At 36.5% G+C, this 12,624-nt stretch overlaps 1 protein-coding gene across 2 annotated transcripts; it reads left to right on the forward strand.

Annotated features, from left to right (window-relative positions):
• The first annotated feature begins 502 nt into the window (after positions 1–502).
• On the forward strand, positions 503–7,262 carry LOC107803747 (OBERON-like protein). Of its 2 annotated transcripts, XM_016627513.2 has the most exons (4): positions 503–729; positions 1,251–1,452; positions 2,159–3,257; positions 6,552–7,262. In XM_016627513.2, exons 3-4 carry the CDS (start codon positions 2,171–2,173, stop codon positions 7,112–7,114), a joined length of 1,650 nt encoding a protein of 549 aa, XP_016482999.1. In that variant the 5' UTR covers positions 503–729; positions 1,251–1,452; positions 2,159–2,170; the 3' UTR covers positions 7,115–7,262. The 2 variants fall into 2 exon arrangements, with proteins under 2 accessions (XP_016482999.1, XP_016482998.1); XM_016627512.2 differs by lacking the exon at positions 1,251–1,452 and having other exon boundaries at positions 504–729.
• Positions 7,263–12,624: the final 5,362 nt, after the last annotated feature.

Consider the following 12,624-nt stretch of genomic DNA (forward strand, 5'->3'; position numbering starts at 1 on the left):
TTTTTTTCTTTTTTAAACGTCTGCCTCGTTAAACTAAGTGAGCGTTTGGACATAAGAATTGTGAAATTTCAGAAAAAAGTAAAGTATTTTTCCAAGTTGAAATAATATTTAAAAATTAGAGTTGTGTTTGGACGTGAATATAATTTGGAGCTATTTTTGAATTTTTGTGAGTTCTTTGAAGTAAAAATTTTGGAAAATAGTTTTTTGGACTTTTTTTAAATTCCAAAAAATTCTGAAATTCAGTTTTAAGTGAAATTTAAAATTTTTATGGCCAAATAATGATTTGGAAATAAGGTGAAAAATCTTTTCGAAAAAATATAAAAATATTTTATTGCCAAACTGGCCCTAAGTCTTATAAGTTGAAACGAAGGGAATATATTTGTTTTTATTTAAAGAAAAACAGAGGTAAACAGAAAGTCAAAGACGCGGAGTAGGAACAAAATGTGGGTCCCAAAAAATTAGATACTGATAATCCAAGTCATCCGACCACCGTCTACTTGCCAGTTCGGTCAGCCCCATTTTTCTTCACTTTTCCTCTTCAACGTAAACATCAGAAGAAAAAAAACAATTCTCTACCTTTCTTTTTCTGAAGGGAAGAAAATTTGAGAGCCCGTTTTTTTCAAATTTATTTGTATTCATCCTTGTTCTTTTTTCTTTCCAAGCCCCAATTTTTCTGGTTTATTGATTTAACTGCTGTGGTAATTTTATTAATCAATTTAGGAATTTCAGGTGGGTAATTTCATTCTACTAACCCCAGATCTTAGTTTTCTTTATTTTATATGTGCATGTGGTTTTCTATTTTGTGGGGATTAAGAATCTGGGTGTTTTTAGTTTTTGTTTGATCTACTGGCAGTTGCTTATTTTTGTGCATTTTAGTAGCAGATATAATTTATTTCCCCTATTTTAATGTGAAAATATGATTCTTCTAGTTTTGTGGGTGATTTTTTTAGTGTTTGATATAAAGTTAGTAACTTTTGTTAGTGTTTTGATATATTGCTATTCATTTTGAGGTGATTTTCTTAGTGTTTGATATAAAGTTAGTAGTAAACTTTGTTTGTGTTGTCTTCTATTTGCCCGGTTTTTAAAGGTATAAATGTGAAAATATTATTAATTTATGGGTGATTTTCTTGGTATTTGGTATAAAGTTAGTAACTTATGTTAGTGTTTTGACATATTATTAGCAGGTATCCTAATTTTGCCCTGTTCTGTAAGGTACTAATGTGAAAGTAATTTTTGGGTGATTTTCTTAGTGTTTAATACGAAGGGGAGCCTTGTAGCAACGGTAAAGTTGTCTCCGTGTGACCTATAGGTCAAGAATTCGAGCTGTGGAATAAGCCACTGATGCTCAGGGTAGGCTGTGTACATTACATCCCGGTGCGGCCCTTCCCCGGATCCTATGTGAAAGCGGGTTACTTTGTGCACCAGGCTGCCTTTCTTAATGTTTGATATAAAGTTAGTAACTTTTGTTAGTGTTTGATGTAAATTTAGCAGGTGTCCTCTATTTGCTCTATTTTCCCTGTTGTTGAATGTATACATGTGAAAATATTATTAATTTTTGGATAATTGTTCTTAGGGTTTGGCCTAAAGTTAGTAATTTCTTGTTGATTCTTGTCCAATTGGTTTGTTTTTGTAATTTAAGTGTTTGTTAGTAGAATTTATGGCAGCTTTTGCATGCTGCTGTAAGTTTGCTAGGATGCTGAAATGCTTACATCTAATCAAGTTCTAATAAAAAAGTCTTTTTTAGAGTAATGGAATTAGAGAAGGTACTTTGAAAGCAGTAGAGGAATCTGAAAAAAGTAAATGTTAGCTAAGTTTGGTAGTTTTGGTTGCAGAAGATATCATTTGTAGGATATACTTGTTGGTGCTTGACAAGATATGATGTTCTATTTTTTTCCGCTGTTTACGGACTGTAATTTTGGATACTTTTTATTGAATATGTTTTTATGTTTAGAAAAGATGAGGTAATCTATCTTGTGAATTTTTATGTGTTTTTTGTTTCTTTCAAAGGAATGACTTGTCAAGTGAGTCCAAATTTTTATTTTGGATGTGAAAACGTTTGTGAAGCATACTGGACAAACATTGGTTTGTTTGTTTTCCATTTAGCACATTTCTGAACATTTGCTGATACGAACCTTTTGTGGCTCATTTTCATCACCAGCGTATCGGAAAAATGCTGCCTCCACGCCAACAACCACGGCCTGGTGGACTTCAGACATCTTTATCCTTGGTCTCTCCTGATGCTTGCGGTTCTCCTAATCCTCAAGAACGTGGCTCGACCTCTGATCAGGCTCGTGATTCACCATCTGAAAGTGCCAGTTCACGTGAAACTTGGCCAACATCTGACGCTTTGATGGCGAAAAAGCTGGAGAAGGAGAAAGAGAATGGCTACGCTGAGCACTCTGTTGTCCGCAATATTTCAAACTCCGACAAAATGTCCCTTCGTGACATTGCCCGAGAAAGAGTTGACGTTATAGCTGAAAGGATGCGAAATCTCCCAGATGAGTATCTAGAGAAGTTCAAACATGAACTTCGGGTCATTCTTGAAGGATTAGGTGGTTCTCAGCACAGAGAGGAGTTTCTATTCCTTCAAAGGCTAGTGAATAGTAGGGGTGATTTGACGGATGGAACCCTGATTATTACACACCGCACCCAGCTAGAAATTCTAGTTGCCATCAAGACTGGAATTCAGGCATTCTTGCATCCTAGTGTTAGTCTCTCTCAAGCTTCGCTCATTGACATTTTCTTGTATAAGAGGTGCAGAAACATAGCATGTGGTAGTGTGCTTCCGGCAGAGGAATGTAGCTGCAAAATTTGTGCGAAGAAAAATGGTTTCTGCAACCTTTGCATGTGTGTGATCTGTAACAAGTTTGATTTTGAGGTGAACACTTGCAGATGGATCGGTTGTGATCTCTGTTCTCATTGGACACACACGGATTGTGCCATTAGCAATGGACAAATTGGAACAGGCCCGTCTGTTAAGAATGGAGCTAGCTCAGCTGAGACGCTCTTCAGATGCCATGCTTGCAGTAGGACATCTGAGTTGTTAGGTTGGGTTAAAGATGTGTTCCAACACTGTGCCCCAAGTTGGGATGCGGAAGCTTTTGTTAGAGAGCTTGACTATGTCAGAAGAATTTTCCAGAGAAGTGAGGACGCGAGAGGCCGTAAGTTATTTTGGAAATGCGAGGAACTCATCGAAAAGCTGAAAGGTGGAGTTGCAGACCCTATGGCTTGTAAAGTGATCTTATCCTTTTTCCAAGGTAAGCCTCATTTCCAAGGTTTTCTTATTTATTTTCAGATCATTGTTAATTGATTGATTGTTCTGGGGCATTCTTACTGAGAAAAGGTTGAAATGAAAGCTTGATACATCCAACAAGAAGCCACATGCAGCAGGTTAACAAATAAATTGATTACTGGCCCTTTGTTCTTTTGCTTCTTTGATATATAGTTAGAGTTCTTTGGTACGCTAGGTGGGCTAAAGGGGTTCGTATTCCTCTGGTAGGATCATTTACTTGACCGAAAAGCTCATGCAATATTTGTTAAGAAGATTTATCTATTTGATAAATAACCAATCATCTAATTTAATATTAAGCGTTTAAGACCAATACGCTCTTGCCAAACTTCATTATTCATTTGCTTATCTATCGGCAAAATTACTTCTCAAGCCATCCAATTCTTTCTTTCTTTAGTTAACAATAATTGTATTCCAATATTTGCGGGTTCCTTAATTTTTCTTTCTTCCCCATAATTTTTTTTTAAAAGTCCCAACCAATTTGCATAGGCTGATGGCCTTAGCTAAGCGGAATAACGGAGTGAAAGGAGAAGAGATGCATGCAACAAAGAATAGGGAGATGAACACTAAAAGGCGTAGCAATTAGCATTTAAGGAAAATAAATTGAAAGATGGACTGTGGAACTTAGCAGTAGATGTAGATAGAAGAAAGTAGTTATGCCGAAAGGAGAGGAGTTGCTTGCAACAAAGAATTTGGTGGTGAAAGCTAAAGGCATAAACGAATTAGCATTTAAGGACAAAATATTGAAAGATTTGGCCTGGAACTTAGTTCTTCATGTATCCATGCAATTGATGGTCGGGTAGAGATTGGCTAGTCTGGGGAGAGGGAAAGAAGAAAAGAGAAGGAGAAACATGTTCACCAATTTCCCGTTATATGTACAAGGGGAAAAATAGTCCTTTTATGTTTCAATCCGGTGGATATAGAATAGTTCCTAGATCACAACCAAACTCATTCAAGTTCGAGTTATAACCAGATTATAATTTGAATCTGGCATAATCTGGAGAAGTCAAAAGAATTTACCAAATACGAAGACACAATTTGATAGAGTAGCTACTTAGAGATGGAATTATTTCCATAAACTATGTGAAGTCAGAAGTGAATTTGGTCGATCCTCTGGCTAAAACCCTTGGGAAGAAAATTGATAAGTGAATCATTGAGGGGGTATGGGACTTTCCAAACCTATGTGATTGGCAATCCCATGCATTAGGTTCATATGGGTAATAGCATTTTTTTTATCTAGCATTTTTTTTTCTATTATGCACTATTAAATTTGTCTCTCCTATGGTCTGTATAGTGCAAGATTGCAAGGAAAGTGAGATTGAGTTATTAAACTCTTACTCCAATCCATATTCTTTATAGGTGGTGTATTGCACTACAGAATACACTTCATGGATGGACCTAGAAGTGTGGAGTGAGGGTTATTCCTATGAAATTTGTGAAAAAAAAAATTCTAGAGCATTCATGAATAACCAGGCGTGCGCATGGCGTATTAGCAACAAAACCGCAGTAAACAACAAAGTTTGTGGGGTGTATAGTGTAATAGATAAGGCACCTAACGTGCAACAAGAATTCTTGGTTCATAGAAGTTCAAGACTTCACCAATTATTCTGTAAGTTAAATCTTTTTTTATCTAGATATGGTTCATAGTCCACAAGACACCAAATTCGACGCATTATGGTCGATTGTGGAAAACCCAACAAATAATTATTTTTACTTTTTTCTTTAGTATCTCTTTTGAGATATGTGGGAAATTGTTAGGAAAATGTGAATAGTATCTCAAAAGGGAAGAGTCTCTTATTGGTTAAGAAAATCTCTAGATTCATTTTCTTGAAATTTAGTGTTAAGAAAATGTCTATACTTACCAGAAAATGTCTATTTTCATCCTCTTGAATTTAGTGTGTCTTAAGTTCATATAAAGGATTCTTTATTTCGGAATCCTAACCGTTGGGCCTTTATTACAATTATGCTAGAGGAGCTTGTCGAAACCTGGGGGATACGCCTGCTCTTGCAAAATATCCGGATAATGTCCTTGACATGCCTCAAGGTTAAATAATTTCCGTGTTTTTTCCACAAGAGCAGAAACAATAAAGATTAAATAGAGAAAACCTAGCAGATCAACAGAAAGGAATTAAAGTTTTTCTATTTTCAGTGTCTTTATAAAAGGAAAGGTTATGTGTATATATAGGTGAGGAAAAATCAGAATGTTATAATGGAGGAACAATTGCCATAATGGTCCAACAGTTAGTAATTTGGAATAATGACCCATTATGTGAAATAAAGGCAAACTAATTCCAAGAGGATGAATTTGGAATGTTATCTGGACTTCTTCTTCACACTAATGAATCTTGATTTTCTTAACCAATAAGAGACTCTTCCTTTTTGAGATACTAATCCATTTTTCTAACAATTGCCATCTCTGTTGACCTCTGGCCGGTAGTCCGAGCCTTCTGGGATGCGATTTTGACATTTGAGAATACATGTTCTCTGGAATTTTTATTCTTTTTTCCAAGTATTATGATTTGTTGCTAATGTACTGTTAAAGTAATTTTCTTCTCCCCTTGGATGCTTTCCTAGTAGGTTTTTGTTCTTTCCTTTTAGAGAAAAAACATACTAAAGTAAATTTGGTTTTTGTTGACAAATAGAATAAGTGAGATTCAGTATGTGATTCCATGTCTTCGTCTTTTATTTGTTATTATATCATTCTTAATTCTTAATGAGCTATTATGTCTCTGTAAATTGATCGTTTGTAGCGAACTACATGTTCAAAGGAAACTAGAAATGAATTTGATGTGAGATATAAGAACTACGATAATGGTAGTTTGTTACTTTGAAAAGCTAATTGTTGACATCATTTAAAATTAGAGTTAATTGACAAAGGAAGGTGATTTATTCAACTAAAGGGTTGATCCGTAATTTCAAGAGAAGGGGAGAAGGTCCTTAGGATTATGAAAGAGAATCCTCGTGTGATTAACACAGATTGAAACATAAATTGGAATATCATTTGCTTTTCTATTTTACTGATTTTGGTTTGCCCACGTTTTTTTTTTTTTCCGGCATTGAGTTTGAGAATTCAACTGAGAGTACTTATATTTTTATCAACTATTTATTCTGGCATTACTTGATTTATATGACTGATTGGAGTTGGGTAAATTTTGGGCCTAATGTAAGGTTTATAGCGTCTTTCATAATGGAAAAATCAAGACTCTCAAGTACATCAATAAGTTTTAGTTTTCGTCTTGAAATGTTTTTATCACTTTTACAGAGCTTGATGTGGATCCTTCGAAGAGTCAAGACAATGACGAAGGTGGTCGGCTCATAGCTCCACAAGAAGCATTTAACAAGATTGCAGATGTAGTACAAGAAGCCATCAGAAAAATGGAAGCAGTAGCAGAGGAGAAGATGCGGATGGTTAAGAAAGCACGGTTAGCTCTTGATGCATGTGATCAGGAGCTCAAGGATAAAGCTCGGGAAGTGACCGCACTAAAAATGGAGAGGCAGAGGAAGAAGCAACAAATCGATGAGCTTGAAAGCATCGTAAGGCTTAAACAGGCAGAAGCCGATATGTTTGACCTAAAGGCCGGTGAAGCTAGACGAGAAGCTGAGAGACTGCAACGAATTGCACTCGCCAAGACAGAGAAGTCAGAAGAGGACTACGCTAGCAGGTATTTGAAACAACGATTAAGCGAGGCTGAAGCAGAGAAGCAGTATTTATTTGAGAAGATAAAGCTTCAGGAAAGTTCACGAACGTCGCAGAGCAGTGCTGGAGGAAGTGACCCTTCCCAGATGATGTACAGTAAAATCCAAGATTTGATTAAGAATATGTAGAATGTTGCTTCAAAGGATGAGGGCTAATCAAATGACATGAACTCTTTTGGTGCTATTCCATCGAGTAGTCTTCCCCTAAAATTTACTAGGCTTTTGGATGTATGAATTGGTTCTAACCTTTTGGTCTTGATAATTTTTCTTTTCATTCCGTGCCTTCTTTTTTATGATATGAGCTGTGCTTCTTTTTTATGATATGAGCTGAGCTTAATGAAAGAAGGATTCATATCACTGAGGTCAACTTGTTTGGGAATGAGGCAAGTGAGGATTCATATCGCCACATCAATTTGTTCGGGGACTGGGATGCAGTTGTTGTTTATTGTTGCCTTCTTTTTATGATGGATAAGCTAAAAGAAAAGTAAAGGCAGGAATTGCATTTCTCTTAAGTCTGAATGTGACACAAACTTAGCTTCCTCATTTTTATCATTTAACAGTAGTAAATGAACATGGTTTGCTTGAGCTATATCAGAATAAGAATTTTCCCAGTATTTAGGTAATGCAACAAGAAGTTAAAATTTCTTTTAATGCAAAATAATAATAATAATAAAGAATTTAGGATTAAATGTTCTTGTTTTTTATTTTCCACCCGGTGTTTGATATTCGCATACTAGTTATTAAAGGACAGCCCCGAGCACTAAGCTTCTGCCATGTGCGAGATCCGGGGAAGGGTCAGACCACAATGGTCTATTGTATGCAGCTTTACCCTACATTTCTGCAAGAGGTTATTTCCACGACTTGAACCCGTGACTTCCTGGACACATAACAACAACTTTACCAGTTATGATAATGCTCCCCAAAGAAAAATGGAGAGAGAGAGATTAACCATAATAAAGGACCATATGATTTGGTCAAAACTCAAAAGTATGAACAAAGCTACAGGTTGGGGTCAGAAATGTGGGGGATAAATCCATAAAAACAGAAGATTCATAGAACAATAGAGGATTGACAAGTTTGTCAATAAGCATGCAATATTAATTAAGGCAACAACTCAAAATTGTGGGAAAAATTTAAAGGGAAAAAGAAAATGACCATTTTTCATAAATTGCCACCAGTGCTTATTATTTCCTTTCTGCCAAAAATAAATGCAAAATCTCTTCACGTGGCATATTTGTTGACTTCTCCATTTCAGACTGACGTAAAAATTAATGTCCCAACATTATGGACTTTTAGGAGCCGTTTGGACATAATCTTTTTTTTTTCCTCCCTTTTTTCCAAAAAATATTGATTATACACTTAACTGAATTTTTCGAAGATGATTTTCAAATTTAAAAAAGTAATTTTTACCTCTTTTTCAATTAAATAATATTTTTTATCATAAAACTGCAATACTTTTTCAAGTGAAATACATTTCCAAATATAATTTTAATTTTCAAATATTTTTTTCCAACTTAAACTTCAAAACTACTTTTTTCAAATCTCACATCGTTTATGTGTGAAAGTAGCACGGGTTAGCCAATTTTCAGACTGGTAATCGAAAAATAGTCACTATTTTACTGAAACACGGAAAGTTCCAGCATAATATGTTGAATTATGGAGTTCATGCATATAAACTTCCAGCATATTATGTTGGAACTCCAGCACATGGAAAGTTTCAGCATAATATGCTGGATTATGGAGCTCATGCGTATAAAATTCCAGCATATTATGTTGGAACTACAACACATTATGAAATTCTTACACATTATGCTGGAATCTCATATGTAAAAAATTTGAACTCCCTGAAATTTTTCCGGATTTTTAAGGATACTTTTGTTCAAATTTTATCTTTACATGAAAAAGTGACTAAATTTCGATTACTTTTGAAATTGTGACTATTTTTCAATTACCAGTTATAAATCTGACTATTTTTTATTTTTTCTCCCTATTTATGTCCAAACCCCTACTTAGTCCTCCGGAATGTATACCTACTACATATGGGTTTCCTTATCATATTACTCTCTCTATCAACTCAGACACACATCCCAATTCAAAATTTTGAATATCCATGAAATAATAAAAGTTGATTAATTAGGAGGTATAACTAACGTATATAAATTAGCAAACTGGAAAAATTACATACTTCAACGTACTCATCGCAAGCTTAATATTGTGGTTTGAACTTATTCTAAGGTCTGTCAAGTTTTTCACAAGTCATAACGAAACGCAGGTCCACTTTTAACCTCTTAATCAAAGTATTTTAGACGATACTGACAATCTAACTCAAAAGGTCAAAACTACAAATTCTGATGGTATTTCATAACATACACTTCCAAAATGTAATTATCATATGGTCTTCATAATCCATGAGTTAGGTACTCCTATGTGGCACAATTTCAATTTCGAGAGTCGAACATTTTTATTTTGACCGTGAATTTAGACATCTAATCTTTAAGTTTTTTGAAAAATAATTTACGTATTTAGAAATTACATAAAAGTACTACAAGTTACAAATTCATCATGTATTCCTGACTTGCCAGGATGATCTGTTATGAACCAGCTCCAGCCCAATGTCACACAAGTAGCTATTGGGCTGACAAGAGCTTTTGGGCCGAGAACAAGTAATAGGGTCAGGTTAAGTTGGGATCCAGGTTGAGTATATGATGCAAGAATGGTTCTGTAAAAAGGAGGACAGGTCGGTAATTTTGGGATTATGCCTATTGTTAAGAAAAGTGTCTGCTTCTCCTTATCTCCCATTCTCTGAATCTAACCTTCTCATTCCCTTCTTCTATCTATCCCTAGTTGCTTTACTTCCTACAATTTCTATTGTAATTCGGCTACTAAGTTGTTAGCATTTTGATATTTGAGTTGTAATCATATTTCAGTCTTATTAATAGAGTAGAGAGGTTTAGTTACTGTTACTTTGGATTTGAGTTATTTACATTGGTGCTTTCATCGCACGGACTCCAACAACGACTATGTTTCTACCTCGATTCAGTGGCGATGGAAACCCAGAGAGTTGGCTTTTTCGAGCCGAGCTGTATTTCACATACCTTGGCTTCTCCAAGAAGGATTGGCTGCCTCTTTCGTCTTTCTACCTAGATGGCGATGCCCTCGCTTGGTTTGATTTTCTATTTCGCACTAAACAATTCTATGATTGGAACCATTTCAAGGAGAAGTTTCTTGTGCATTTTCAGAAATGGACCTTTGCTGATCTGCAACGTAATTCAAATTTCTACGAGCTTGAATCTGCTTCTGGACCAGCCGACAAGACGGAACAAGCAATTGTCGTAATGTCTACTGGAGTTTTCCCTAATACAATGGCTGCTAGGTCTTCGGTTACAGTAGCAAACTCCAAAATTCATCCTCCATCCTCTTTAGGCTTATTCACAAGCCTTCCAGTCCTCGATATACATGATCCCAACTCTAGTTTTACTGGTGGAGATAAGTGCGCACCAGTCGAAGACAAGGTGTTTGACGAATTTCCTCAGAGTGATGCACCTAATTTGCCTTTTCATTGTGCAAATGATGAAGCACTCCTTGCTACTCTTGTTGGGCATGATCATTTTGTACCCAGTGGCATTCAACCATTTACTTTCTTTGAGGGTTTGTTTGTTGAATCTGAGACACTTTCGGATGCAACAACTCTTACCTCTAGGATGCAATCTAAATTGGAAACTAAACGAGTCGGGGAGGACCATGTGTTTGCTAAAAATCCTCAACGAAATACCGACGAACCCATATAATTTGCACCTCTGATTATGAATCTTTTTGCTAGCTTGGTCCCAGGTGATAAGTTTCCTTTTGGTCAAACACTCGTTGTGCATATTAGTGTTAATGTGAACGATGGCCATATGCTTGATACTTATTATTATTGTTGTTTACCCGAAAAATAGAGAGAGTTGAATTTATATGCAGTTTCGAGGATATGTGGCATAACTTAACACAAAATGTAAGGATAAACAGAAATGTAAATATAGATTGCAGAGAACGCGAAATAGATAAGGTTGTCAGGAACAATGAATCTTAGGATTCAACAAATAGAATCAATTTAAGAAATCCGAAAGAACGATTCTTTACTGTAGAAGAATATAGCGTTTTTATTACAATGTAAGCCTGAGAAAAACTTATTTTACAGAAATGGTAGCCAAGTCCTTTTATAGTGGAGGAATTTGGCTCTAAGCATAATAAAATAAATATTTAGTGGGATACCTATAATAAGTCAGCTTTTCCGCAATTTCTGCCAAGATTCTCTCTAGTGGGATTGCAACGGCTTTTGTCTGCGAGCTCGATCTTGCTTAGAACCCTCGATTTTGGTTTGAGCTTGATTTCGACTTGAGATCTTGATCTTGGTTTGAGCCTGATCCCGCTCGAGCCCTCGAATTGATTCGAGGTCAATGTTGGTTGGTCTCTGGATTATCAGCATGATAGATCTACTTTGCATTATGGTTTGATTTCGATTCGAGCTTGATAATGATATAGAACTCGACACGGATCGGCCTCCCCGGGTTCGAGGTTAGTTTGTTCCACCTTCGGGATCTTACTTCGATAGATCATCGTTCGAACTCGATCGGACGTGCTAAGGCCGAAATCTATTTCGACCGTATACAGATAGTCCCCTCATTTCTCAGAAAGAATGTGGCGAGAAATGATATGATTTTTTAACGGCTCGATCGGATTATAACCTGACGTTTCCATCGGGTTCGACCATGACGCATCTGGTAGCGGTCCTGTCGGTTTAGTCTTTCAAGGCATTTAACGCATGTCGGGCGGTGGTCGGCCACCGCTGATACTGAACCGCCATCGCTTGAACCTATAAATAACCCTTTCTTTTATCTTTTACCACTTTTACATCTTCTATCTTCCAAATTTTCCAAGTTTTTTATTGTACTCTCCAACTTACCAGTAAATCTGTGATTTCTTTCTGCAAAAGCCCCTCCTCAATTTTACCAAATCTTTGTCATTTTTATCTATTCCTTGCTTTTGAACTCGAAAATGGCGAAAACGTCACAAACCATCCCTCAGAAAGAGAAAACTTCATCTTCACAGTGTGTCGCCGATGATACGCCGGCAGAACCACGACCCGAGGAGTGCGTTCCTGGGGCGTGCGTCCTTACTTCTGATTTCAAGGTCGATAAAGGATCATCGATGCCTGGTCGATGTAAACCGGTATTGAGGTATATATGTTCGATAACCGAGAAGCACCTCCAACAACTAAAGAAATATTACAATTGGGATAAAAAAGAAATAATGATTCCTTCTTCTGACGAAGATATCACTTCGCACGTAAGAGGGTTTTTGAATGTGTATTCTTATCCTTTCACGTTGGGTCCCCTCGATTCCGTTATCATTGATTTCTGTCGTCAATACCAAATAACCCTAGGCCAGGTCCACCCTTCTTTTTGGCGGATCGTTATCCTGATCCGATATTTCGTAAGCAAAATCGAGGGGATGCCGTTCACCCTCGACCATCTTATCCGATTATACCGTCCTCGACTTTTTCGAGGAGGGTTAATAAAACTTCAGCGTCGGGCTACCAAGGCTCTGTTCTCGAGTATTGACGAGGACAGGGACCGGGGTTGGATGGGCAGGTTCGT

This window comes from Nicotiana tabacum, chromosome 13 (assembly GCF_000715075.1).
Source record: "Nicotiana tabacum cultivar K326 chromosome 13, ASM71507v2, whole genome shotgun sequence".
NCBI classification, from domain to species: domain Eukaryota; kingdom Viridiplantae; phylum Streptophyta; class Magnoliopsida; order Solanales; family Solanaceae; genus Nicotiana; species Nicotiana tabacum.